Here is a 24,264-nt window from a genome sequence, read left to right on the forward strand (position 1 = left end):
AAGGTGTTTTGTATAACTCACTCTAACCCACATTATCCATTCTTTTTATTTATATATGTCAAAGTTAAAGTAGGTGAAAATGCCCTGTGTTTAGAGGGGTATATACAGGCCTGCTCACAGAGACAAACAGCTATGCTGCTGGATAAATTCAATCCCTGTGCCGTATGTACAGAGTTAGATAAGCCAGGCAAAATGTTAGGATATGACTATGTTTTAAGCTTTATATGTTGTTTTGTTGTACCGATCTTCCAGGCTACTTGCATTTTTTTCCTCTGGGTTATGTAAACCAGTTGTACAATTATGGAAGGAAACCATATCTGGGAACCACTATCATCAGCCAATGCCTAGCTAAAATAGTGTTGAAACAGCTTGACTTGGGCATTCTTTTTTGCTGTACCAAACACATGAGCATACAAAAATGACTTCCAAAGTCTAACACACAAACCTTCAAATATACAGCCAAACAATACAACAGCCTACTGGATCTTTCCTAGTAGGCCTATGTGTGCTTGTGTCGGTATACGCATCACTTTTTCCTTTTAAGGGGGGCAATCTTGATTTCTTTCCGTGCACCTGCTGCCCGTGGGTGCAACCTGAGCTCCTCATCCTCTCCAGACTGCTGCTTGGCAAAGTTCACAAACACCTGGAAGACACACACGCAATTCATAATCAAAAGTCTGAGAAAAGTGTTGAAAATGCACTGCAAATACTGCCATTTCGACATACACCAGTATGTCATATGTCCACATGCCTAAGCCTTGCTAAGCTTAAGCCTACTTCCCAGTGAGAGAACCTCAGTTGTAGAGTTGTTTACCTGGTCCAGGGTAGTCTGGGACACAGAGTAGTCCTCTACATTGAGCCTGTCCTTGTTGGCTGCTACCAGCTGGAAGATCCTGGCAAGGGAGGAGGAGGCGATCTCGTACTGCAGGGTGTTGTAGTGCTTCTCCCTCTGGACACACCCAGGGAAGTTACTGTGCATGAAGCTCTCAGCCGGGCTCAGGTCCGGGGCCACGCCCACTTTAGCTGCCTTGATTTTCATGGTCACCACGTAGCCGTCACCAAACCTGGATGAGGAGGGAGGGAGTCCACGTCAGTCAAACGCAAAATGGCGGCAGTGTTATTGAAGGGAACATGTTGGATGCTGCTGCTAGTTTGCTCTCCACTCTCAGATGTTGAGAGTGGTCACCCAGTCCTACTTGTATTTGAGGTTCTGGATGGTGCCCAGGCATTTGAAGGTGCCGTTGACCATGATGGCCAGGCGAGTGCAGAGAGCTTCACACTCCTCCATACTGGTGAGAGACAGAGGTAAGGTCAACCTATAGAACTGACCGTCTGCTTACAAACAGCTTCCTCAATATCTAATTATTGTCCTTTTGCGTGTAGGGGCAGTGGGAGGGGTGTGGGTGGAGCCTACCTGTGTGATGTCAGCACCACGGCCCTCCCGTCCTGAATGACACTCATGATGGCTGTCCACAGGAAGCGTCTCGAATGGGGGTCCATCCCTGTAGTAGGTTCATCCTGTTGGGGTGCACACACACACAAAGCACACACACTTACATGTAGGTCCATACACTCTTATCATATTATATTACCCTTTATTACAGATTTTCAGCATCGTGAAAAATCCTAAACTCAAACAGCATATGGCAGACTTTCTCCAGCTCTGCCAAATCTTACTTGGAACAGTGTAGTTTCCTGCCAGGGCAAAAAGGATTGTGAGTCTGGGTCGACTGAAGCCATATGGTAGCCAATCTGGATCCCTGGGCCATTGCACTGACAAATCTCTGAATAAAAGCCAACAGCCCAAAAATTCAGGCCTATATACGAGAGGCAGCAACACAGCTGGCTGACTGGCTCACCAGGAGAACCAGAGCTGGGCAGCCAATCATAGCGATGGCTGTGGAGAGCTTGCGCTTGTTGCCTCCGCTGTAGGTCCCAGCACATCGCTCTGCGTACTCCGTCAGACCCAGCTTCTGAATACCCCACTCCGCCACCTGGAGAGGAAACACAAGACGTGGCTTCGAATAAATATACATCTGTGTTTATCTTACATACAGGCAACGACTTCAATCACATATGAATCATTTTTATAGTCAAAATGACGGATTGGCATCCACTTCATGGATGCCAACCATACCTGGAGAAAGCAGAGTTTGTGTTTCTGCGTGTGTCCAGGGTTCAGGCACTCACCCTGGCGATCTCGGCCTCCGGCACGCCTCGGAGGCGGGCATAGAGGAAGAGGTGCTCCCTGCCTGTGAGGAGCTCATCGATGGCGTCAAACTGGGGGCAGTAGCCCATGTTCTGGTGCACATCCAGCATCTGATCATTAATACTGACAAAAGAAAAAGGACGAGGTCAACTCAGACCAACAGGAAGCAGGCTCCTCTCACATGGTGTACCGTGTCTAACGTAGAATCATATATATGACAACAGCAATCAGAACTGCACATTAGACTATTGGCAATAAGGTTGTAATGACTGTCATGCTAATAAAGCTGAATTGAATTGACTGTGTCAACCCTATACTTTTCAAGCCCACGCAGCAGTACCTGTAGCCAGCGACCGTGGCCTCTCCAGAACTGACGTCTGTGTCACCAGTCAGCATCTTAAACGTGGTGGTCTTCCCGGCCCCGTTCACCCCCAGCAGGCCAAAGCACTAACGACACACACAGGTTGTCAGACCAGTGGAGACATATCTGGTACACGGACATGCCATCGTACTTGTTTTGAAATGTGCTGTCTATTTAGCATCATGCTGGTCCTACCTCCCCTGCAGGAACGCCCACACAGATCTTGTCCACTGCTGGTTTCTTCCGGCCCACATAGGTCTGTACGCAGAAGACACGCTCACCTTTTACACGGTTTACTCTGCTACACAGCTACTAATCAATACTTCACTAATAATAATCTAACTAATAATCAATCTTTATAATACTCCTGTGTGTGCATGTTTTCCTTCCCCCCCAGACAGTGCAATGTACAGTACACACAGCGTTTCATTTTTGGTGTCGTTAAGTGTCGGAGCAGCATCCCAAACAGCGGCTGCACCATGCGTCATGAATCCACCATACAGCCACGAGGCGGGCAGCCGCGGGTGTTTCAGAGAGTCTGACCTTGCAAAGGTCTCGGATCTGCAGGATGTCTTTCCTGCTGCCTCCGCTGTGGATCCTCTGGCGCTCCGCGGCCACGTCCTCGTCCTCGTCCTCGGGCTTGGATCTGTTGCCGTCGGACATCCTGCAGCAGGGAGAGAGAGGAAGAGACGCCCTTAAGTGTCCCGGTAAAACGTGACCCGGTAAAAATCCCTGTGTGAGGGGCTGAGGAACCTCGACTACCATTGTGAAGAGAGGAGAGGCAGAGGCTCACCAGTGGTCCATGAAGAACCTGTACTGGATCAGGATGTTGAGGAGGAAGTAAACAAAGCCCTCCGCTGCCATGAAGACCAGGTTCTTCCCCACAAAGTCCCATCTGAACGGGTCCATGCTGTACTGTTCACCTGCAATCCGATAACATAGCTTATAAAACAGCACGCTCCCCTTTTCCAATATTGGCTGTTCCTAGCATGCCTGGCGGTTGTGGAGGGGGCCGGCGGTGTGGTGGGGAGGCGTGTGAGGGGGGAGGTGCAGACCGAAGCGTGCGTAGACGTCGGTGACGGCCTGGTTCATGGCCATGTCGATGAGGCCCCTCCCCAGGCAGAAGTGGGGGAACACCAGAAGCCCCTTCTTCAGCCACTCATTAAACGCCAGCAGGGACTGAGAACAGAGACACCATGTCACAGAGTTAGCGACAACGGCGATTTGTCACAGATCAGGTTTTTCCCATTTTCAGCTTGCTCCCACAATTCTTCTCGTTATCTCTCTCTTGATAAATGACACCGACTTCTCTCTCTCTATGGCCTTTTCGACATCACCCTTTCTCACTGGCCTCCTTCCTCTCTCTGCTCACCCGGTTGTTTTCAAACAGCTCCAAGATGAAGGTGATGGCGCTGCTGTTGATGCCGATGAAGAGGTTGATGCAGGAGAGGGAGACGTAAGCCGTGCTGGGGATGCTGAAGATGTAGGACATGGGGTACATCATGGGAGTCACCGCCCACCTGGAAACCAAAACGGGTCACAATATCAGAACGTCAGGAAGGGCCAGGAGGGCCAAACACACTGAGATGAGGGGGCACCTGCTGGAGTGACTCACCCGTAGAGGAGCAGCAGGCCTATGAGGGCAGGGAGGTTGGTCTGTGAAGTGTAGCACTTCTTATCAAAGGCCATGAAGATGGCCACCACCATCGCAGTGCTGATGCTGTAGTTCATCTGAAGAAGTCAAGGAAACGAAACGTTCACAGGAGAAAAAGATCCGTCACGTGCAGTATATGAATGTTGTAAGCTGGGGGTCAGATGGGTAAGCGGTGAGGGAATCGGGCTACCAATCAGAAGGTGGCCGGCTCGATTTCCGGCCATGCCAAATGATGTTGTGTCCTTGGGCAAGGCACTTCACTCTACTTGTCTCGGGGGAATGTCCCTGTACTTACTGTAAGTTGCTCTGGATAAGAGTGTCTGCTAAATGACTAAATGTAAGCTGCTCATTGATGGGTATGAGTACAATTGGGCTTAATGTTAATTTGATCATCTGTGAAGTATTTCCGTAAAATAATTACTACCAAGTACTACTTCTCATTTATACAGCTCTAGACTATGATATATCCATATGACTCGAATAATACAGCATTGTACAGCAATCACTCGTTACTTGTGACTAGTTGTGATCACTGACCATGTCCCAGAAGAAGTTGGCCACCCAGTAGATGAGAGGGCTGACCCCGCTGACAAACTGCAGGTGCTTGGCCTTGGTGACGCGCTCCTGGATGAGGTAGAGGACGAAGCTGGCCGGGATGAAGGACATGGCGAAGATGACGCAGATGGCCACCACTGCGTCCACTGATGTGGTCAACCTGGGGGAGGAGGGGGGAGAGGGAGGAGGAGGGGGAGATGAGGTGCAGAAGAGGTCAAAAAGCCTTTTCAGCCATCCATTTAAAACTGGACACAAGGGGTTCTCTTTTACGCATCTATGAAATAAGAGCGTGTCTTCATCTGCCAAAACAGTGTATTTTCCTGTGGACCAAACTCCTGCCTTCCAGTCCTGGAGCCTGGCCCAGAAGCAGAGGTCCCAGTGACACTCACACAGTGACCTCAGACAGCTGCTCCTTGGTCAGGTTGAGAGGGTGGTTGATGGCCGTGATGCCATACTCCGCAGGGTTAGCGTAGCGGGGCAGGTAGGCCCTCAGGATGGCGTTGTTGGCCACGTTCATGAAGGACACCATGGCGTGCCAGCCTTTATTGTTGTACCACACCTGAGGCAGAAGGGTGACAAGCACACATTAAGGTTGAGGATTGAGGATGATGCTTCCACAACATGAAATGTTTTTTTCAGAGCTTAAAATATAGGCATACACTGAGGTTTGTATGTATGAGTCACACTCACCTTTACGTTGTATTCACTCTCCATGTACCTGAGGAAAGGTCCAATTTCTTTCAAGGAAACCTTGGCATAAGGACCCTGAGTAAACAGATATGACACCAACCACTTAGTTTACATTTCTAAGCACTGACATGTGAGTACTGATAGTGTATGGCTCCCCAGGGGGGTTGCGGACCCTTCCCTACCCCAGTGATGTTGAGCATCTGGCCCAGCTGGGACAGAACACTCTGGATTTCCTTGGGATCCACATCCAGTATTGGCAGCTGCCCTCCCACTGACAAGCCTCCATACCTGAGAATGATCCAGACAAACATGTTCTGTCTATCAGTACCTGCCGCCTTCCACTAGAGAAAGACAAACTACATGACAAATGGTTCACATCTAGAAGAGGATTTGAAACCTTACCTTTGCTCATTCACCCAGTATTTGCTCTTCAAACTAGAAATTAAAAACAATTCAATGGTATGAAAAAGGGTCTGAAAAATAGATTGATATGAATGACATGTCATTTTATGGCTCGAAGGAATCTCTAAAAAAGTGTCAAAGGGAAAACCCTCAGCTCATAGGGCTGAGGTTGTACCTGGTTCTGATGAGATCGGGGTAGGTTTTGACCAGGAAGTCAGAGATGTTACTCCTAGTAAGGTCCATCAGGATGTCTCCTGAAGCCTGCTTCCTCTGGTAAACACAGAAAACACAATCACATGTCAGACATTACTGCTGCCTTTATGGAGTCATCACAGACAGACGTAGGCAGACACAGACACACACACACACACACAGACACAGAGCTCCCTAACCTGTCGTGGGGGCAGCCCCCCGGCCCCCTCCGGACAGATGGGCATCATGGTCAGCTTCTTGTCAGTGCTGCATTGGCAAGAAGGGGAGGGGTTGAGGGGGTGCCACTCTGGGCTCAGGAGGATGTTGCTGGCCACAGAGGAGATCTCAGGTATGGCCCAGTCTGTGGTGATGTTCGCACACGGCATGTTTCTGTAGGACACACAAAGGGCTTCCTGTAGTTAGAGCCTTTCCTACTGTGTTCATTTAATTCGAAAACATTGTGTATATTCATTCATTCATTCAGCCAAGGAAACAGCAGTAAATGTTGCTGAATATTCATGGTGCACCTAATACTCACTCGAGAGGTTCTCCATCCATACAGCGCGTGCCCAGACCAGGCCTTTCCAACAGCACCTCTGTGAAGCGTTTCATTGTTGGGTGTGTCGGCATTTCATTACTAAGAACAAAGGAAAATATTTAAAAAGGTCAAATAAAAACAAAGCCTTATCTGGGCGGTTCCTGGGATGTACTATAACTGAGGCTGGTGGGTGATGTAGTTTTCCACTAAGAGTGTTTGTGAGCTAAAGTGAGGCATGGAAGGACCGACCTGATGAAGGTGTACTGCTGTCCGTACATCCAGGGGGTGAGGGAGAGGCTGGGGTACTCCCCAAACGGAGGGACGATCATTGTAAAGATCAGGGCGATAAGCACAAAGCTGGCAGGCAGGACGATCTGGAGACACACAGCATATTGCACTGTCATGCTTATGATCAACTGTTGCTTTGTGAGGATTATGCCTTTGCAGATACATTAAAATAATATTTACTCATCTACTCTTTTTTAAGTATCCCCCTGGCCTTTAATTGAACCTCCAATGCAATCTTCTCTGCTAGACATCCAAACACTGTGACTGTTAACACATACTTATTCAGCAGACTGTGGGAGAATCTTTAACCCTTCTCTGAACTGATAGGACTGACAGAACTGGGTGAACCTTTGTGATGAAGTCACATAGGTGAAGGTATAGGCATAATCTGATCTGTTTAGGACTGTTTACAGCCCAAGAGGATGTAAACCTCTGACCTACCCCCAATGTTATAGGTAAAAGGAATGCCATCTTTATGGACCCTAACTGATTGGAACCAGTTGGGAGTTCATAAATATCTTAGTAACCGGAACCAAACTACTTGTGATGTCACACATATGTTATTTGTATGCAGTTTTGTGCAAGACTGCTTTTAACCAGAGAACAGACATCACACCGTTGCTGAGAGCTTTATCTTTATGCAGAATACACTTGGAATGATGTTACTATTGCATCCTGTAAGTCCTGATCAGTATTGAAGCATGACAACACATGAACATTGGCTAACCCCACAAACATGGCAGTGTCTCTGAGAAGCCTGGTCAAGTGTGGTACCTGTGCCAAGAAGTCTTTGTAGCTACGCATGGCGTGGTGCACTCTCTTGACCAGCAGGGCGTGGAACTGCTTCATCACCAGACTGGCACCTTTCACCTGCCTGGAGCCCCGTCCCGCATTGCTGTCCGAGTTGCCCTGGTTACTCCCACCATTGGTCTGCGCCAGCCCATTGGCTTCTGTGAGTTTGTGTTAGGAGATGTAACATTTAAATCCACAAACTGTGACAGTGTGGTTCCACTCTATGTATAGGAACATATAAAAAGAAAATAATTAAGAAACTAGGCAGCCCCCCACTATTTTTGACTAAAAGAGAAAGCATTGCTTTGGAATGGCAGTCTGTAAAGGCAGAAAAGCTGTGAGAAATCTGCTGTCATTAGCCCATGAATCGCTGCCAACAGTAGAACTCTACATCAGCAAAGCCCCTGGTGTTATATTCTGACCCAGCAAGCAGAATTAGTGTCCTGGGATGTACTATAACTGAGGCTGGTGGGTGCGGCAGCTCGAGCTAGCCGTTCCTCTAACCTTCATCCTCCTCCACACCAACTTTGCCTTTCCTCTGCAGAAGCATCCACTGCTCTACAATGGGAAGTGGACAGGTCACAGCACACAACACGTCAACTTACAAGGAACTAACATGGCTAACAGACTGAGGCAGACTGTTGGCTGCCCAACCCTGGGTTCTGGAGAGCTACTGTCCCATCACATTTTCTCCAAATTCTCCAACCTCTAGTGGTAACTAACCAGACTGACGTGCACTAGATTAAGGTTGTTTCAACAGGGCTTTATCTCCCTGGGAACCAGGTGGAGGAGCCTTAAACTACATTTTACATTTAGTCATTTAGCAGACGCTCTTATCCAGAGCGACTTACATTAAGTACAGGGACATTCTAGACTAGAGTCTACAGACAACAGACTTGACATATTAAGTCAAATGCCGACATGATTTCATGCAGGTAAAAGACTGGAACAGTAACAAAAAACACATCTACACATCAGAAATGTTCAAGCTGTAAGTACAGATCCCATTCAGTATTCAGCAGGAGTTTAGGGGAAAAGGTGGTGTGTGGGTCACAGCTGAATGTGCCAGGACAAAGTCATCTTTTACCTGGTGTGCTTTTTTGTGCGGCCTCGCCGTCTGCAGTCACCTTGATGAAGATCTGCAGGGGACAGCTTGTTTATAAACCATTTTAAGATGTGCATGATCTGACATGATATATAACATTAAAGGTATGATGGATCAATATACCAACACGTCAGTGGATTTGTTGGTAAAATAAATCCCTTAAATCGATTAAAGTCCTTCTCTTCAGAACAGAGATGGGGGCATGTGGTGATGTCATCAAACGAGGACGAGATCCTACCTCCTCCAGAGAGGTGTCAGAGATGCCGAAGCTGCTCAGGCCCATGTCCCCCAGAGTCTCCTCCAGCTCCCTGAACAGGCTGGCGTACGCCCTGTGCTTGAAGCCCTTATTGGGCAGCAGGTAGGTCAACTCCTGGCCAATCATCTCGATGAGTTTGGCCTCAGGAACGTGGTGGTGGATTAGATTTGTGATGCTGTCCACCTCACCTGAGAGAGGAGGAGGAGGAAATATAGCTCACGACTCTGAATAAAAGTCTCCTTTATTTGACATGATTTTCCACAAACAGTACCCCTGCCAGAATCTCCACACTAAGTAAAAACTCAACATTGTAAAAAGAGCCACGCAAGAAGGAACAGAACATACAGAAAAGACGGCACTAAGAGTCTAGAATAGACATGATAGAGGTCCTTTACCGTCCAGGGCTCTGTCCATTTGCTCAGACGGGTTCTGGGACTGGTCCTTGTACTTGGTGCAGGTGGAGCAGGTGCAGGAGCACTCGGAGGCACAGTCACACTCATTCTGGGTGGAAAGAGAGAGAGAGAGAGCACTAAAACATGTTACTCCGAAACTCATGATGACTCATGACCATGTACTGCAAACGCTATGGACGGGCACGACCCACGGACGCCAGTCAAGTCCAGAAGAACGACGGGTCCTCACCTCTTTCTTCTTCAGGTCCTTCATGCGTCGGACCAGAGTGAGGTAGAAGCCCACGCCAAAGCAGTTCTTTAGGAAGAGGGGGGAGCCACAGCAGTGGAGCTGTCCCTTGGAGATGATGGCGATCCTGTCGCTCAGCAGGTCAGCCTCGTCCATGTGGTGGGTGGACAGGATAACTGTCCGACCTGGGTGAGGGGTTGAAAGTTATTCCAATTTAGATGTTATCATAGTTCAAGTTGGATATGAATATATCAACTTAGGCAAAGTTGCTTAACTGTAGATTCAAAACAAGTTAGCAATCGGTTCATGAGCTTCCTTGATCATCTGCAAGTTGTCTAGAATGTGTAATGGGCAGTGACGTGCATGTTTAGAGTAGTACATGTCTGTAGCCAGTAGAGGGCACTAGCTTACCAGTCCGGTACTTGAGCAGGAGGTCCCAAATGGATCGTCTGGAGTAGGGGTCCACTCCTGAGGTGGGCTCATCCAGAATAACAATCTTTGACCCCCCGACAAATGCCATGGCAACAGACAGCTTCCTTTGCATACCACCTGAACAGTGCAAGAGGCAATGTACCAGTGAACAAACCAGGGAACACGATCCAACACCCACTCACTGAATGCCAAAAACCTGTGCGCACACAAAACCTAAACTTTTCAGAATATTAATAAAGAAATATTACAATGTGATAGATGTACTTTGAACTGTTGGCACTGAGGAGATGTTCTACACTTCAAACTGACGGATATCCTGGGCAAGACTCACCAGAGAGGTTCTGAGCCTCATCATCTCTCTTGTGGGGGAGGCCCAGGTCCTCCAGCATGTCCTCCACCTCCTTCTGCGCCTCCACCTTCGTCCTCCCCTTCAACATGGAGTAGAACAGGATGTGCTCCTCCACAGTCAGACTGGGGAGAGCGGGAGGACCAGTCAGTTACCAGTGCAGCATTAACATAAGGTGTGTATTCCCTCAATGGTGTGGTGCTGTTCCTTTGGTGGGTAAGCAACCTTCTTTAATCAGTCAGTAAATTGTCACCCCGGCTACAAGCAACATTTCCCAGTCGGTTGCAGGACTCACTGGTTGAACAGGATGTTGTACTGGGGACACATGCCCATAGATGTGCGGATGATGTCCATATCAGTCCTGATGTCTCTCCCGTGAATGTAAGCAGTGCCTGAGGTGGGCGGGAACAGGCCTGTCAGGATAGACCTGGGGAACAGAACACAGACATTGACTATGAGTGGGATCGAACCATCCAGTAGATCCGCAGCCAGTTTAGTAGTTAGTAATGTTAAGATCCTGTCATTGGTCAGAGTGGCTTATGGCACACGCACATGGTGGTGGTTTTCCCGGCTCCGTTGTGTCCCAGGAAGGATGTTATCTGTCCCTCGTAGAAGGTGATGCTGAGACTGTCGACGGCAGGGCGAGGGCTCCCGGGAAACACCTTCACCAGGTCCTGGATCTCAACCCCCATCACGAGCCCGAGCGGCTCGGCCTCAAAGAACAACTTACCTGGAAGAAGCAGGGAAACAAAAATGGCGGGTATAGAGGTGGAGCTTGAAAAAAACTGTCAAAACGTCAAATTGAGGGTGTCATCTACTTGTGTCTTCCTCCTCGTTGGCAGCCTCTTGGTTTTCTTCTCCTTCCAGCCTTCTCTGCTGCTCCTCCTTCTCCTCCCTGTCCTTTATCAGCCTCTCCCTCTTGTCCTGGTGCTTACAGGTCTTCTTGCCAGGAGAGCCGTTGCACATGGACCTGCGTCGGGACCCCAGGCTTTCCACATCTACATCCACATCAGGACCAGGCTTCACTGCAGGGAGAAACACTTAATCATTCACTTGTTTAAATTATTCAATTCTGAAGGAAATAGCGTTAATACTTTTGTCAAAGAGGCACACACCAAACGGCAGCTGTATTTAATCATATTTAGAGAGAACCCTATAAGAAACCATTTGACAACACGATAGCCCACGATAGGTATGAGACTTGAACAGTGTCACTAACCAACGTCGTCCCCGTCTGAGGAGGTGGTCTCAGATTTCTGCCAGTATGAAGACTGGAAGGGGAAGTAGAAAGGTCGACCAATACCATACTGCCCTGGAGGAGCGAGAGAGAGTTTAACACCTGAACGTAGTATGAGATCAGGTACGAGTTGCCATTTGTTTCAACACACACACAAACTTAAACACACAACATAGTGTGGAGACCGACCTGGGAAGACATTGTCGAGGTACCAGGCCAGGACTGCGTAGAGCACGGCATCAAACACCATCATCCGTATGGAGGTGAAGAAGGAGTAGGCGTCGCCCTCTAGTGGACTGGTGCCGATGTTGTCCCACTGCAGACCCAGACCCTGCTCCTCATACCGAGACAGGTACTCCGTCCCAAAACCAAACGCCACAGGAGACAGCAGACTCTGGAAGGGGGACAGGGCTCCAGTAAAATACACGGATACCTGCAAAAACTGAACCTAACTATCACGGTGACTTCATTTATGCCGTCGCCCTAGCAGCAGTTGTCACGGTGACGCCAGGCAGCTCTAACGAGGTCCTATCGGGACACCGAGATCCTCGTTCCCAGAGGTGAAGGCATTAGTGGACGCACCGCGCCCAGCTTCATGTTCTTGGTGATGCGGTCCTGCCAGGCGAAGCAGAGGATGTGGGGCAGGTAGAGGGTGAAGTAGATGATGCCGCTGCAGGCGGCCGCAAGGTTGGCCTTGTTGAAGAACACGCTCAGGAGGAAGCACTGCATGATGGTGGTGACGGTGAAGGTCAGCAGGAAGAAGAACACGATGATGGGGTTGCTGTAGTTGAGTACCTTTCCTGACTGGAAGAGGACAGGAGAACCGGTTAGATTTCCCCTTCCTGAATGTGAATGGCGTCATGGACATTCGATTTTCTCCCAAATTCCACTAGGTGGCACTAATGGATACAAAAACTGTCAAACGTTTCCTGTCGGACATCGGAAACACAAAACCAAAACTATCAGTTGTCCCTTCTTTGACCTACCCTCCCATCCCTCCCTCTCCCCTCATCTCCTACCATGATGATGGTGGTGAGCAGGGCCGTGCTGGCTGTCATCATGAGGAAGCTGTCTATGAACCAGGTGTACCAGATGACCCCGTTGGTGACCCCCATGGCCTTCAGGGTCTCCTTGAGCCTCAACTCCTTCTCCAGCACGATGCTCTTGACGATCATGGACACGGAGTAGATCCAGGCCAGCACCATGAAGATGGGGAAGCAGCGGTTCAAGGTCAGCATGAAGCTGTGGGAGGACGAGGGAGGCGTGTTGAGACACGACACTTTCAACAGAAGGAGCTTCAGGACTCTTTGTTTGATCTGTTATGGTCAGACCATGTGTTCTGTGTCACACAAACAAAAGCCCCCCAAAAACGACCCGCTCTTCCTCCATTGGATGCGAAAGAGACGGGGATTAATGACAGACAGGCGTGTGGACCACTCACAGGTCGTCCACGTAGCAGGGGTAGGGCATCTGCTGGACGTAGACGCCGAGTGGCCAGTCGTTTCCAGTGTGGATCTTGAGGATGCCGTGTTCGATCATGTCCTGGAGGTAGGCGAAGCCCCCCCAGATGTACCTCAGGTCCTCCATGGGGTCAGCCCTCGGACCAGGGTCCCAGTACCTGAGAGACGGACGGGGCACAGGCGCAACGGATGAAAGCAGGTGTCGTCGTCCTCAACGTATGTACAAGTAGGTGAGAGGGAGGCCAACATGGATTAACAGAGCAATGTTGTTGTGGGTCTATTCATTAAAGGAGATAGCCTCACAGTAGCTGGCTCTTCTACCAATCCTCTAGACAACACACACACAGCAAACACAACGCGCATTATATTCTTCTTTCCAGTCAAGGAGATAAGTTACTCGCAATCCCCCTTCGAAAACAATCTCATTAGTAAATTGGTAAGGGCTACACACTAGCCCTCCTGCAAAAACAAAAACAGGCTGCATAGCTGGCTCTGCTCTGACACCAACTCGCTTGTGAAAGTGATTGTTAGCATGGAGATATTACCTTTCATATTACATCTATTGTGTGGGCTTAGTTTGCCTGTAAGCGTTCATTTGAAGAGTGGGTTATGATGTAAAACCTTAAAGACAAATGCTGCCAGTTATCAGTAATACAACATAAGAAGAATTGACCATCTTAAGGCCATGTAAAGATCCCTAACACATGTTGAAACATCTGCCTCAGCAGTGCAGTGTTAAGGTGCTATCTACCTGTCTTTGATCTTATTGGTCCGCTCCACAGCATCAATGTCCATGCGGATCTTGTACTTGACATGCGGCGGTGGGGAGGTGGTCCAGGGGTACACATCCAGGAAGACGAGCCCCGCCCAGAACTTGTTCTCTTCCAGCAGGTACAGAGCCTGGTGGGTCATCTGGGTCTCGTCAGTGTGGGCCACAAACTTATCCAGGCTGATGCACTACAGCCAGGTGAGAAAGAAGGGGCAGGGTTATTTGTGTGTGTGTGTTTCTGTTTGTACACGCAGGCACGGATTGTGTGAGGCTGTGTGTCCATTTTGAGCAGACAGTGGAGACAGGGACAGTGTGTCCTGCTCAGGAGAGCCACTCAGTCCTCATAGGCCTCTCATTCACAAGGGCTCTGGTGACATGGGAAAGTCTTAACAGCTACGTTCACTCTGCACTGGAGCACTAGAAGACGCGCACACACAAACACACACAATGGTCCTGTGAACATCTCCCACACACACACATGCACCCACACACACGCACAAATCAGCCTTTTCTGCTGGGGGCCCCACCGCTCAATGTAAAGCGTGTCTAATGTCTTCATTCATATTACTGTACAATGCCCTCGGAGCACTCAAAGACAGACGAGGACACTCCTCATTCATCCCTATGGCCCCATACATTCACCATACAAGTATACCCACAGTTTGAGGATGAGAAAAACACCCCCCCACAGACACACACACACACGTGAAAGTGCCAGGTTCTCAGTGAAACACACATTCTAATGGGCCTTCGACATGCGAACACACCCCTGATAAGTGAGTGGCTAGGATGCTAACTGAGGCAGTTTCTCTAAAGAGTGGGCTCTAGTTGACAGCTATATCTAATTGGCTAAGTCGCCTGAATTTGTTTGCAGAAACACAAGAGGGCTCCGGGCCTCGGGGAGACAAAGAAGCGATGGAGACGCTCGTCGCGATAGGGTTCCTCCAACTACGACCTCCGACCCCTCAAATCGATTACAGGGCCCCCCTATGGATCGTGCAGATGAAGCGAGGAAGAGATGGGATGAAGCGAGGAAGAGATGGGAGGAATGGAGGATGGATAGAGTGATTTGCCCCCTTTTATTTGCCGAGTCCAGGGGGGGGGGAGTGTTTCAAAGCAAAGCCAAACACAAAAACAACATTGAGCTCATGGGGGGGGTGGTGCCCCACTCCCACCCTCTCTCCACTTTATCACAGGCCACACAAAGGCAGGCCTGGATGGGGATGACAGCTGGCTTGTTCTCCTGCCTTTCACCCATCTGGATGGAAGCAGCGTTCCATAGCTCCACTAAGTGGCTCTCTCGCTTTGAAAGGGGGGCCGAAAGGTGATCTGTCGGGGCTCAGACCTGGAAGACGGACACCAGCTTCCAGACACTTGATGTCTGTACATGGAGAGCCTCCATGCTAACCGTCTGAGAATGTGTTGGATTTATAGCATTTTTATTTAGTACTGGTCTGGTTATTTCTCTCACCTCTCCGTATTGGTTGAACATGCGGATGACCTGGTCAGTCAGTTGGAAGACGTTCCTCCAGTCAAAGTTGGGAAGGCCAGCCTGCCTATTCTCTTCTGGCCCACTGTACAGGAAGTTGAGGATGTCTTTGGTGGAAAACTCTGTGTCCTCCATACTTTGGTCCAGGAAGTGTGTCACTGTGGGGTTTGCAATCGTATCCTAAAGGGACAGGGAGAGACGGAGCATATTTGTAAAGAAATGTAAAGTGAAAACACGACACGTATTTGTGTGTGTGTGTGTGAGTGTTTGTGGGCCCCACCCTGATCATGTTCATCTGGACACTGTTTTGGAAGAATGCCCAGAGTTGAGGTCCCACCTCCTCCCAGGCCTTGCCCATGTTCTGCAGCCTCTCCAGCTCCTCAAATGTTGTGTTGGCCTGTTGAAATACACACAGACACACACACTTATGTTCACAGGAACAGAAATACACACCGAAACGCACTTGTATGATATGTAGGCTCAACATCAGAAGTATAAACACTGCATCTTTGTGGCAGTGTCAAAGAACGACCTGTTACATCTTAGTCTCAATCATCAACCAACAGACGACCCCTCTGTCTGAGCTCAGGGCATTAAGGTGTACGGGCGGTTTTTCCGACCAGCCCAGTAAGATTCTCATTAACGGAACTCCCCCTGGGAATCACATCTGTTTTCTGTCAACTGCTGTGAATATGACTTCACTGAGTCTGAGAGCAAGCTTTGCTTTCCCTTTGTGCTGCACCCACACATTCAATTTAACATCCCCCTCCTCCTGCCCGCCTCCTCTCTCCCACTTGTGGCAGACCCCCCTTCTCTCCAATGTGGTATAGTCAGCTCATTCCTCAGAGGGGTGGGGGTGAAAGGAGGGGTACGTGGGTACGGGGGCGGGGGCTAGGAGGGGGTCTGTGCTCTCTTACACTCTTTAATATCTGTCGGACGGCAGGGGAGTCGGGGGCGTACAAGATCTTTCCCATCAGCAGGGGCTTGACTGAATTCCACACAATTTTGGTGACAGGGTTGGACTCCAGAGTCTGCATCAGGGAATTGCAGAAGGGAGCTATGAGCCAGAGAGAGGGAAGTAGAGGAAGAATAAGAGGAGAGAGGTTACAGGAGACAATGATGCATTGACAGAGCACTGTAACCCTATATCAAACTACATAACCCATGACCACCCACATGCAGTGCACTATTAATGTCATATTTTCCATGACCACCCACCTAAAGTGCACAATTCATATTACATTTTCCATGACCACCCATATACAAGTGCACCATTAATACTACGTTTCCCATGACCACTCACTGGCGGTCTTGTCATAGGCATAGCTGTCCTGGCTCTTGGAGCTGTTGACGCCCAGGAAGACCTTGTAGTTGTTGTCCTCGTACCAGTTGAAGGAGAGGACCCTGGAGCCCCCTCCCTCGGGGTAGCCACAGAACAGGCCTAAAACAGTGGACATGAGCTGGGTGAAGGAGGAGGGACCCCCCTCCTGGAACAGCGGGTAGACCACCTGGATCAGCTCTTTGGTGCTGTTCCTCTCCAGCAGCTGGGAGTGTGGGTGACACAACATCAAGGAGGTGTGGAAATGTGTGTCCATCCATGCGTGCGTGTGGGGGTGGGGGGGAAGGCATGAGAAAGAAGGGAGATAAACGAGTGAGTGAGCGAGTATGACTCATGGGCATTACACTGATGATGTTTCAGTTCACAAGTGCACATTGACTGAAACCTTGTCAAATCCGTTTTTATAGTAGTCACACATTAAACACTCGAGCAACACAGCCCTTACTGTGAGAACGTTCTACTATGCTGCACTGCGCTCGCTACCACTCTCCACACAGCTGGCCCTCATAGTCTCATTAGGGCTGGGCTCCACTTAACAGGTGCTGACCGTTAAGAGCTGATTAAACTGTTACCGTTCAACACTTAACAGAGAAGCATTGAATTATCTTTGTCCTGTACTGCAATACTTAGTGAGCTGTGTTTTGGGTCAAATTCAGTTTCAGTTTTTTTCTATTTTTATGATATCATCATGTACCTTAATTTATAGGGTTACTTCTTTCAAAGGCATGGCCTGTCATATGGATTCAACTGGCAGTTCTCCCATTGATGGTATGGAGATGATTCACTGACTGTTACAATCCCAAATCAGGTCCAGTGCAACCACACCTTGAGTCAAGTGAGAACCCTCTCAGCCACAGATGTCCTGATCCAACACCTTGATCTCCCCACCTCCTTTCTCAGGATAGATTAGCAGTATCTTTAGTGGCACATTCCACACTCTCTGCATGATGCAATTCATTATGTTGTCAAATGTAAAGGTAGGATTTGACCACAAGATGACCTCGTATTTCTATTTTGTTTGATAATAGGAACACCCAAACAAGGGAACGCTACACATTGCGCTAGTTTAAGGGAAGTATATTATTATAAATGTTTTTATGAAACAATAGACCCCACAAACAAATCTCTTAAAGAGTCTTTCTATAAAAAGAATTAGGATAGGTGGAGGGTGGGCAAAGTATCCTCCCATTGATGAAAATAAGTTGACTCTAGTGTAGTCACGCAAGTGCATGTTTTCCGTCTGTACGCTCATTTGGCACTGTCTCACTTCCTGTTCAGGAGAGGAGGAGCCTTTTTCTGAGTGCTAGTAGGACAGGATAGCCCATAACTGTGACTGGCCTAGACAGCCATTCTCAGGCTGCTCAGCATAGCCTTGGGCAATGCACTCACACATGCCTTTGACTGTGTTGTTATCATACTTTAGTGATCCCATTACAATATAAATCTAAGCTGTAAAACAACACAGATTGAAACAACTAAAGTGGTCTGGTCTGTTGAGGATATGACTCATTCACATGCTTCATACACTGTACTCTCTCTCTCTCTCTCTCTCGCTCTCTCTCTCTCGCTCTCTCTCTCTCTCTCACATACACACACACACAAATTCCCTAGAGTACAAATAGGTGATGAGTACTGTTGGCCAGGCTTTCTGTCACCACAGTGATGGGAAAGATTAGACACGCCTACAGGATGTCACGTCCCAGGAATGTCCCAGTGACTGTGATCCAATGGCAGGACAGATGGGACACACACACCCCGGGAAACACACGTACACTACGATCATTAACACAAAGACAACAATGCGTAGCGTGCACAAATGATAAACACTCAATGGCTCTGGTATGCCGGGAGACCCACAGGTTAATGTGCCTATCGACTTAACCTCAAACTGAGGACAGGAACCTGAGCTGCAGGGGCGCATGGTCATGTGACCCAAATCTCTCCTTGAGTTTTTCTTTCAAACGAGTCTATACGGAAGATGCTAGTTTCCTGAATGCTAAAAATAAGGAGGCGTTCTTCTCTGAGAGAGGAGAAGACTGGACACAAGAAGCACTCACCACTTGGACCTTCTCTGACACTCCAGTAAACACTTGGCCCCAGAAGTACAGGTCAATCCCATCAGCGTAGTCATCAAGCACCCGGGGCAGCTGGGAAATGAAATACAACACAGGTGGAACATCTGAGATGAGATCTGGGAAGAACTCAACAGGCAGGCTACCATTGATGCCAAATAAATCATTTTCATGCGTCAACAGATTCAGGATTTCGTTTAATCCACTGTCTCTGAAGGCTCTGTGATGTGTGCTGAACCTCTGTAGGGATACAGGACATAGGTAAGCTATTGAGGTACTTTGATATGAGAGAATAGTCATTACTAGCACTTTTAAACATACACTTTCACCTTTACCACTACAGGCAAACACCATTAACAGTGGGTCTTAGACAGAGGCCCCTTACAGGGCATGGTGCTAGGAGCTGCGGAAACAGTGCATGCCAACACAAACACACACATGAGAAGGCCTTCCTCAGAAATTCCTCACGCCTGCATTTCTGTGAGCAAAGGAAGAGGGGAGGAAAGAAGAAAAGAGAGAGCGAATGACAAGGGAAGGAGGGGAAGGGAAGGAGTTGAGAGGTTGATAGGCCATGGGGGCTTGGGTGCGAGGAGAGGAAGAGCTGGAAGCAGGGAGTAGTGTGTGTACTGAGCTATACATAGGCTGTTTGCTATACTTGTTAAGCTAATGGGCTTTGAGTCAAATTGGGCTCTAAGGTTAAACTTAAGTTTGTCATGGAGTTTACATTTGACAAGCAGTGCAACACTCTGGTAAGACTATACTCATACTACAGCTAACTCATGGCAATAGGACAAAAATATCTTCAGGATGGCTGTCTGTCTTCTTCCGTGGGTGACACGTGGGGAATTTATTTATACATGGAACCTTGCCGAGTCTTAGTCAGTCTTGAATGAGGTGGGAGGGACCGCTATAATCCTATTAGAAAAATAGGCCAAGAGGGACATCGCCATGCCAACCCCTTGAGCCAATCTCCCACCCCGGCTGAGGTGCACCCCAACAGAGAGGGGGGGAGATGGGAGATAATGGTTTCAGAGGGGCTGGGCACATAAGAGGCAGGTGGCAGAAACACAGCAGGTCAGATCCAACCCAGTTTCAACAATGGGTAGGTAGACCTGACAGGAGACACCACTCTGACAATGCAGCACGACCTGCATGTCATGTCTTCTTCACAAGGGACATGACATCTAGCTTCAGTACCCAAAAGAACCAGAAGAATGTCACTCAATACACTGTAGAGACCAGAGATGACAGAGGAAAATACTCTCTCACTGACCAGCCGGAAGATCTTGAAGAAATCCACGTTGGTGTAGAGGATGTCCTCGATCTTCTGGAGCTTCTGCTGGCTGAGGGCACACATGGCGTTACGGACTCCATACAGGCCCCTGCGGCTCTGGAAGATGATGAAGCGTTCCAGTAGGGCCTGGCTACAGGCAATGTCCTTCAGCTGCAGATCTGGGATCCCAAAAGCAAACTAGCCAGAGAGGGGTGAAAGAAAGAGCAAAGGGGGAGGGAGGGGGGGAGGGAGGCAGGAGAGGAAGGGCAGGGAGGAGAGAAAGGATTGTAAATATGTATTCATACACAGTACATACAGATTAGAAGTTTTATCATAGAACACAAAATCAACAGAGGGCTTGAGCATATTTTGACCCTCCGATTTAGGCATATATCCTGGATATCCCAAAGATTTAGAGGTTTTAAAAAAACCTTTAAAAAGGTTTTATCCTCCCTGAAATTGAATTACCATTTGTCCCTGGCACAGTCATAGTGAGAAGTGCAGGCCTACCAACAAAGTAAAGAGGGTACAGACCAACCTCTCTGTGGTACGGACTGTCCTGAGAGACAGGAACTAGCCCTGCATTCAACAGACAGGAAATCAGGGATAGCAGTGAATCACCCAGGGAGGATGGGTAACGATTAGCTACTGAGGTTTATCCAGACAGCACATTCCTGGAGGAGGAACAGCCCAGTGAGAATACCCAGGCCTGACTGACACCACCAGGCCCTGCGGCCCCCGGAGTCTCTCCGGCTCTGTGTACGATACAGAGCACACGTAGAAAAGATGGAACAATTCCTACGTGTTCCATCATGCACCTAACAGTACATCATAAATGAGAATGATGATACTGCTGCCAGGGTCTCAGTCAACCGAAGCACCTCCACGTTAGTGTTTGCAGTCCTACCTGCTCCAGTCGCACTTGGGCATTGACCAGCGAGTGGACCACAGACTCTGGCAGGCCGGCGTCCCGTAGCAGGAAACCTGTAAGCATCTCATCATCCTTCAGAATGTCCTCAATCTTTATCCCCCGTCCTGGACAGGAAGCAGAGCACAGACCCAGAAGGTTAGACTAGATAGCCTCAACCCTCGAAACAGGAAGTGGGAGAGGGGGGCCCGAATATGACCAGGAAGTGATTGACAGCCAGATTGACTGATGTAGACAGAAGTACATACACAGAGAGGGAGAGGGAGGGTAGTCTATAAGAGACACATGTCAAGAGGGGAAACAAGGGGGAAACAGGTGAATAGGAAAGAGTGGGGAAATGGGATGTTAGACATCTCGTTACCATGAGAATACTAGGGATACAAGGGGTCAGAGTAGACCAGCCCCTCACCTGAGACCTGGGAAGGGTTGTTCCGTAAAGTGTCCATGAGGTTGCTCAAGGTAGACAGCTCCCTCCACACCCGACCCAGCTGCTGGAACTCTGGGTCGTTGAACAGCACCTCCTGGGAGTCGGCATAGAACCGGGCCAGTCTAGAACACAGAACACAGCAGGGCTTAAGAGTCTAGAACACACAAATACAGACCTGTATAATCAATGCAGATGACTAACAGCTACTTCTACAATGAATAACTGCAAATGACATGAACAAAATACAAAGCTTCCAGTAAAACTGAATATACAGTACTGTGCAAAAGTCTTAGGCACAATAAAAAATAAAAAAGGTTAAGGAAAAAATGCTTTAAGAAATAATGAAATAAAAATAAATCACTAAAATGTTTGCAAAATTGCACTTTTATACTGCTGCACATATAAAAAATTATATTACGTATATTTCTTTGATTAAACGTTGCATTCAAATCTGATACACTTAAACGAAAAAATGCAGCAACATTAAATTTATATTTACTATAATTCAAATGTATTTTTACTACAAATAGGTACGGTACAAAACTTTCTGCATCACTATTAGTATCCTCATCTGCCTCCTCACCGACGAGACACCAGAGATGTCGCCTACTAATTAATAAACTGCTTTGCGCAATTTCTGTGTTGTTCTTAATTACGATTAAATAATAATAAAAGCTGCCCTCGTGTACACACCGCCCTCATCGAAACATGTAATTCAAGAAAAGCTGTAGCATTTAATTGAAGAAATACAGTATAAGACATTATTTGTGTAAAAAATATTGGGTGCCCAAGACTTACGCACAGTACTGTATATAACTGAAACCCCTATAAATCATGCTCACATGGAGTTGTTGTAATTGGAAACAACTCCAGGGGCTTCGCCTCTGGTTGGATATCTGAAACAGGGGTTGTTGGCATTGCAGAATATGCCCTGGATCCATGGAAGAATCCCTGTTGAGGGCAGGGCCTTGTTGGGAAAGTGACCTGGATGAATGTGCAACCCCACAGGGAGAAAAAAACATGTCAAATAAGACAATGCAGAGTAACTGTAGTTGTAATGGTTACATCTGTTCAGTGTAAAAAGTGTTCCACACAAGACGTACATTCATGTTGCTTGTAGAGTGGATTAGCCTTTCTCAGCCACACCAGACCAATAAACAACACCACCGGCCACACAATCTCCACCAGGAAGCGGATCTGAGCACACAAACATCAACAACCTGCTGAATCCAACTCACAACTAAGGAGGAGAGAATGGTGGAGACTCAACTCTGGGATATACAGTATTATATTTCCTCATGATCTGTCCTGTTAGGTCCACTTGATTGTCTCCTTGCTGATTACTCAGTAAGGCTTCAACAGGTCAGGGAGGCCGGTATGCGAGGAGCCAGAGAACTTTACCTTCTGTCTTTTGCGGAGGGTCCAGTTCTTCCACAGTAACAGGCGGATTTGACTGCCTGTGTTCATGGTACCGTAACTGCTCCCCTAGAAGGGGTCATCCGCTGCAGATAGACCTGCAGGAGCACAGCACCACCCATGTAAACACGTAACCTAAACCTGACACTGCAGCCTCCTATCTTACGTCTTAGGCTTGTGTTTGTTGTTTTAGTGTGGAGATTTGAGGGTGAGTGAGAGACAGAGAAAGATGGTAACCACACACTCCCTGCCAAAACACTGACATGTTTAACCCCCTTTTGCGGATGTTAGACAAAAATGAATCGTTGCCATTGTGTCATCTACTTCTTCCACAGTGAGATGTGAGAGAACAGTGGAGTATAAGTGAGTAGCTTTGAGTAATATGACCCATAGATTAGGCAGGATTGACTGTACACACAGGATTCAAGGGGCTGTCATTATGTCTGACAGGTAAGAATATTCCATGTTAATCTTGTTTACGCCAATGGTAATCAAGGCTGGATAAAATAGACTGATTGAGGACACCCTTTGAAATAACATTCTAGTCATTCCAGAGAACAAACAGGAAGAGTACTTGAATTGTATGAATTATAGTTTCTTCAAATTGTAGTTTCTAGTTTTCTAAATATAAATATCCTTTGACTGAACACAGAAACCTACTAGTCATATTGAGTTTATTGAAACCTAAATGTGTTTCTATTGTTGTGTTTGATAGACCTGTCACACACCACTGACGCACACCAGATGGCTCCTCCAACAGCTATATCACCACCCATCTCATTCTAGACAACTCCTTTCTACACAAGGTCGGCCAGCACGGAAAAAAAGACAGGACCTTACCTCTATTAGAAAAATGTAGAAGTCGTACGACATCTAGGGAAAGAGGTTAAAAGACACAACATCACAGACGTACGAATATGTAAGAGCTCCTTCCAGCACTATTCACATGCCTCTGCGACCCACCGCCAGGTCTGTCAACGCTCCTAATCTGATTGCTTTAATCTCTCAGCTCAACATGGACAAGCAGCCAGGCACTAAAAAGACAACAGTCATCCATTTTGTGCCATACCTTGTGAAATTCTTCAAGGAACATGGGTTTTGGTGTCTGAATGTGTGTATTTGTAGTCATTCCAGGGAGGTGGAGGTTGGTTTTGTTGTGAACATGGGTGTTTTAGAGAGAGTTTGTCTGGTTCTGTCAGCCTGAGGTGAGTCACTGTGTGAGCAGCTCTGATGAGCTGGACAGCTGACATATCTCATTAGGCTGGGAGACTGAGAAGAGGCTTGTCAGGGGAATATAATCACTTCAACCTGCTGGGACCCAGGTGCATCATGGGAGTAGGGTCAGTCCCACTCAAAAATCTTTTCTGTCTGACACATTTGTATTATTAAGTGTGG

General features: G+C 48.0%; 1 protein-coding gene across 2 annotated transcripts; it reads right to left on the reverse strand.

Moving 5' to 3' along the window:
- Positions 1-526: 526 nt before the first annotated feature.
- Positions 527-22,920, reverse strand: abca4b (ATP-binding cassette, sub-family A (ABC1), member 4b). Of its 2 annotated transcripts, none has more exons than XM_067252357.1 (50): positions 22,855-22,920; positions 22,557-22,650; positions 22,296-22,437; positions 21,436-21,575; positions 21,006-21,133; positions 20,099-20,296; positions 18,811-18,900; positions 16,718-16,958; positions 16,332-16,471; positions 15,695-15,811; positions 15,397-15,594; positions 13,908-14,113; positions 13,138-13,314; positions 12,716-12,938; positions 12,279-12,500; positions 11,886-12,090; positions 11,683-11,771; positions 11,278-11,479; positions 11,012-11,189; positions 10,755-10,886; positions 10,445-10,584; positions 10,093-10,230; positions 9,685-9,866; positions 9,438-9,543; positions 9,025-9,230; positions 8,769-8,820; positions 8,186-8,239; positions 7,664-7,839; positions 6,851-6,975; positions 6,602-6,700; positions 6,264-6,453; positions 6,047-6,141; positions 5,872-5,904; positions 5,652-5,757; positions 5,470-5,544; positions 5,169-5,338; positions 4,762-4,939; positions 4,186-4,301; positions 3,943-4,090; positions 3,626-3,749; positions 3,364-3,493; positions 3,114-3,234; positions 2,766-2,828; positions 2,550-2,656; positions 2,191-2,332; positions 1,860-1,994; positions 1,415-1,518; positions 1,197-1,289; positions 815-1,064; positions 527-643 (listed from the first exon to the last, which is right to left on the reverse strand). In XM_067252357.1, exons 1-50 carry the CDS (start codon positions 22,918-22,920, stop codon positions 527-529), a joined length of 6,963 nt encoding a protein of 2,320 aa, XP_067108458.1. The 2 variants fall into 2 exon arrangements, with proteins under 2 accessions (XP_067108458.1, XP_067108460.1); XM_067252359.1 differs by having other exon boundaries at positions 8,204-8,239; positions 11,012-11,191; positions 11,292-11,484; positions 11,679-11,771.
- Between the last annotated feature and the right edge of the window lie 1,344 nt (positions 22,921-24,264).

The sequence above is a fragment of the Osmerus mordax genome, chromosome 16 (assembly GCF_038355195.1).
Source record: "Osmerus mordax isolate fOsmMor3 chromosome 16, fOsmMor3.pri, whole genome shotgun sequence".
Taxonomy (NCBI): domain Eukaryota; kingdom Metazoa; phylum Chordata; class Actinopteri; order Osmeriformes; family Osmeridae; genus Osmerus; species Osmerus mordax.

Coding starts and splice junctions, on each gene's coding strand:
- abca4b (XM_067252357.1), bottom strand. CDS start 22,920: ATGAACACAGGCAGTCAAATCCGCCTGTTACTGTGGAAGAACTGGACC. Junction 20,297..21,005: donor CCCAAGTGCGACTGGAGCAG/GTAGGACTGCAA, acceptor CTCTCTGGCTAG/TTTGCTTTTGGGATCCCAGA. Junction 5,758..5,871: donor TACTGGGTGAATGAGCAAAG/GTAAGGTTTCAA, acceptor GATCATTCTCAG/GTATGGAGGCTTGTCAGTGG.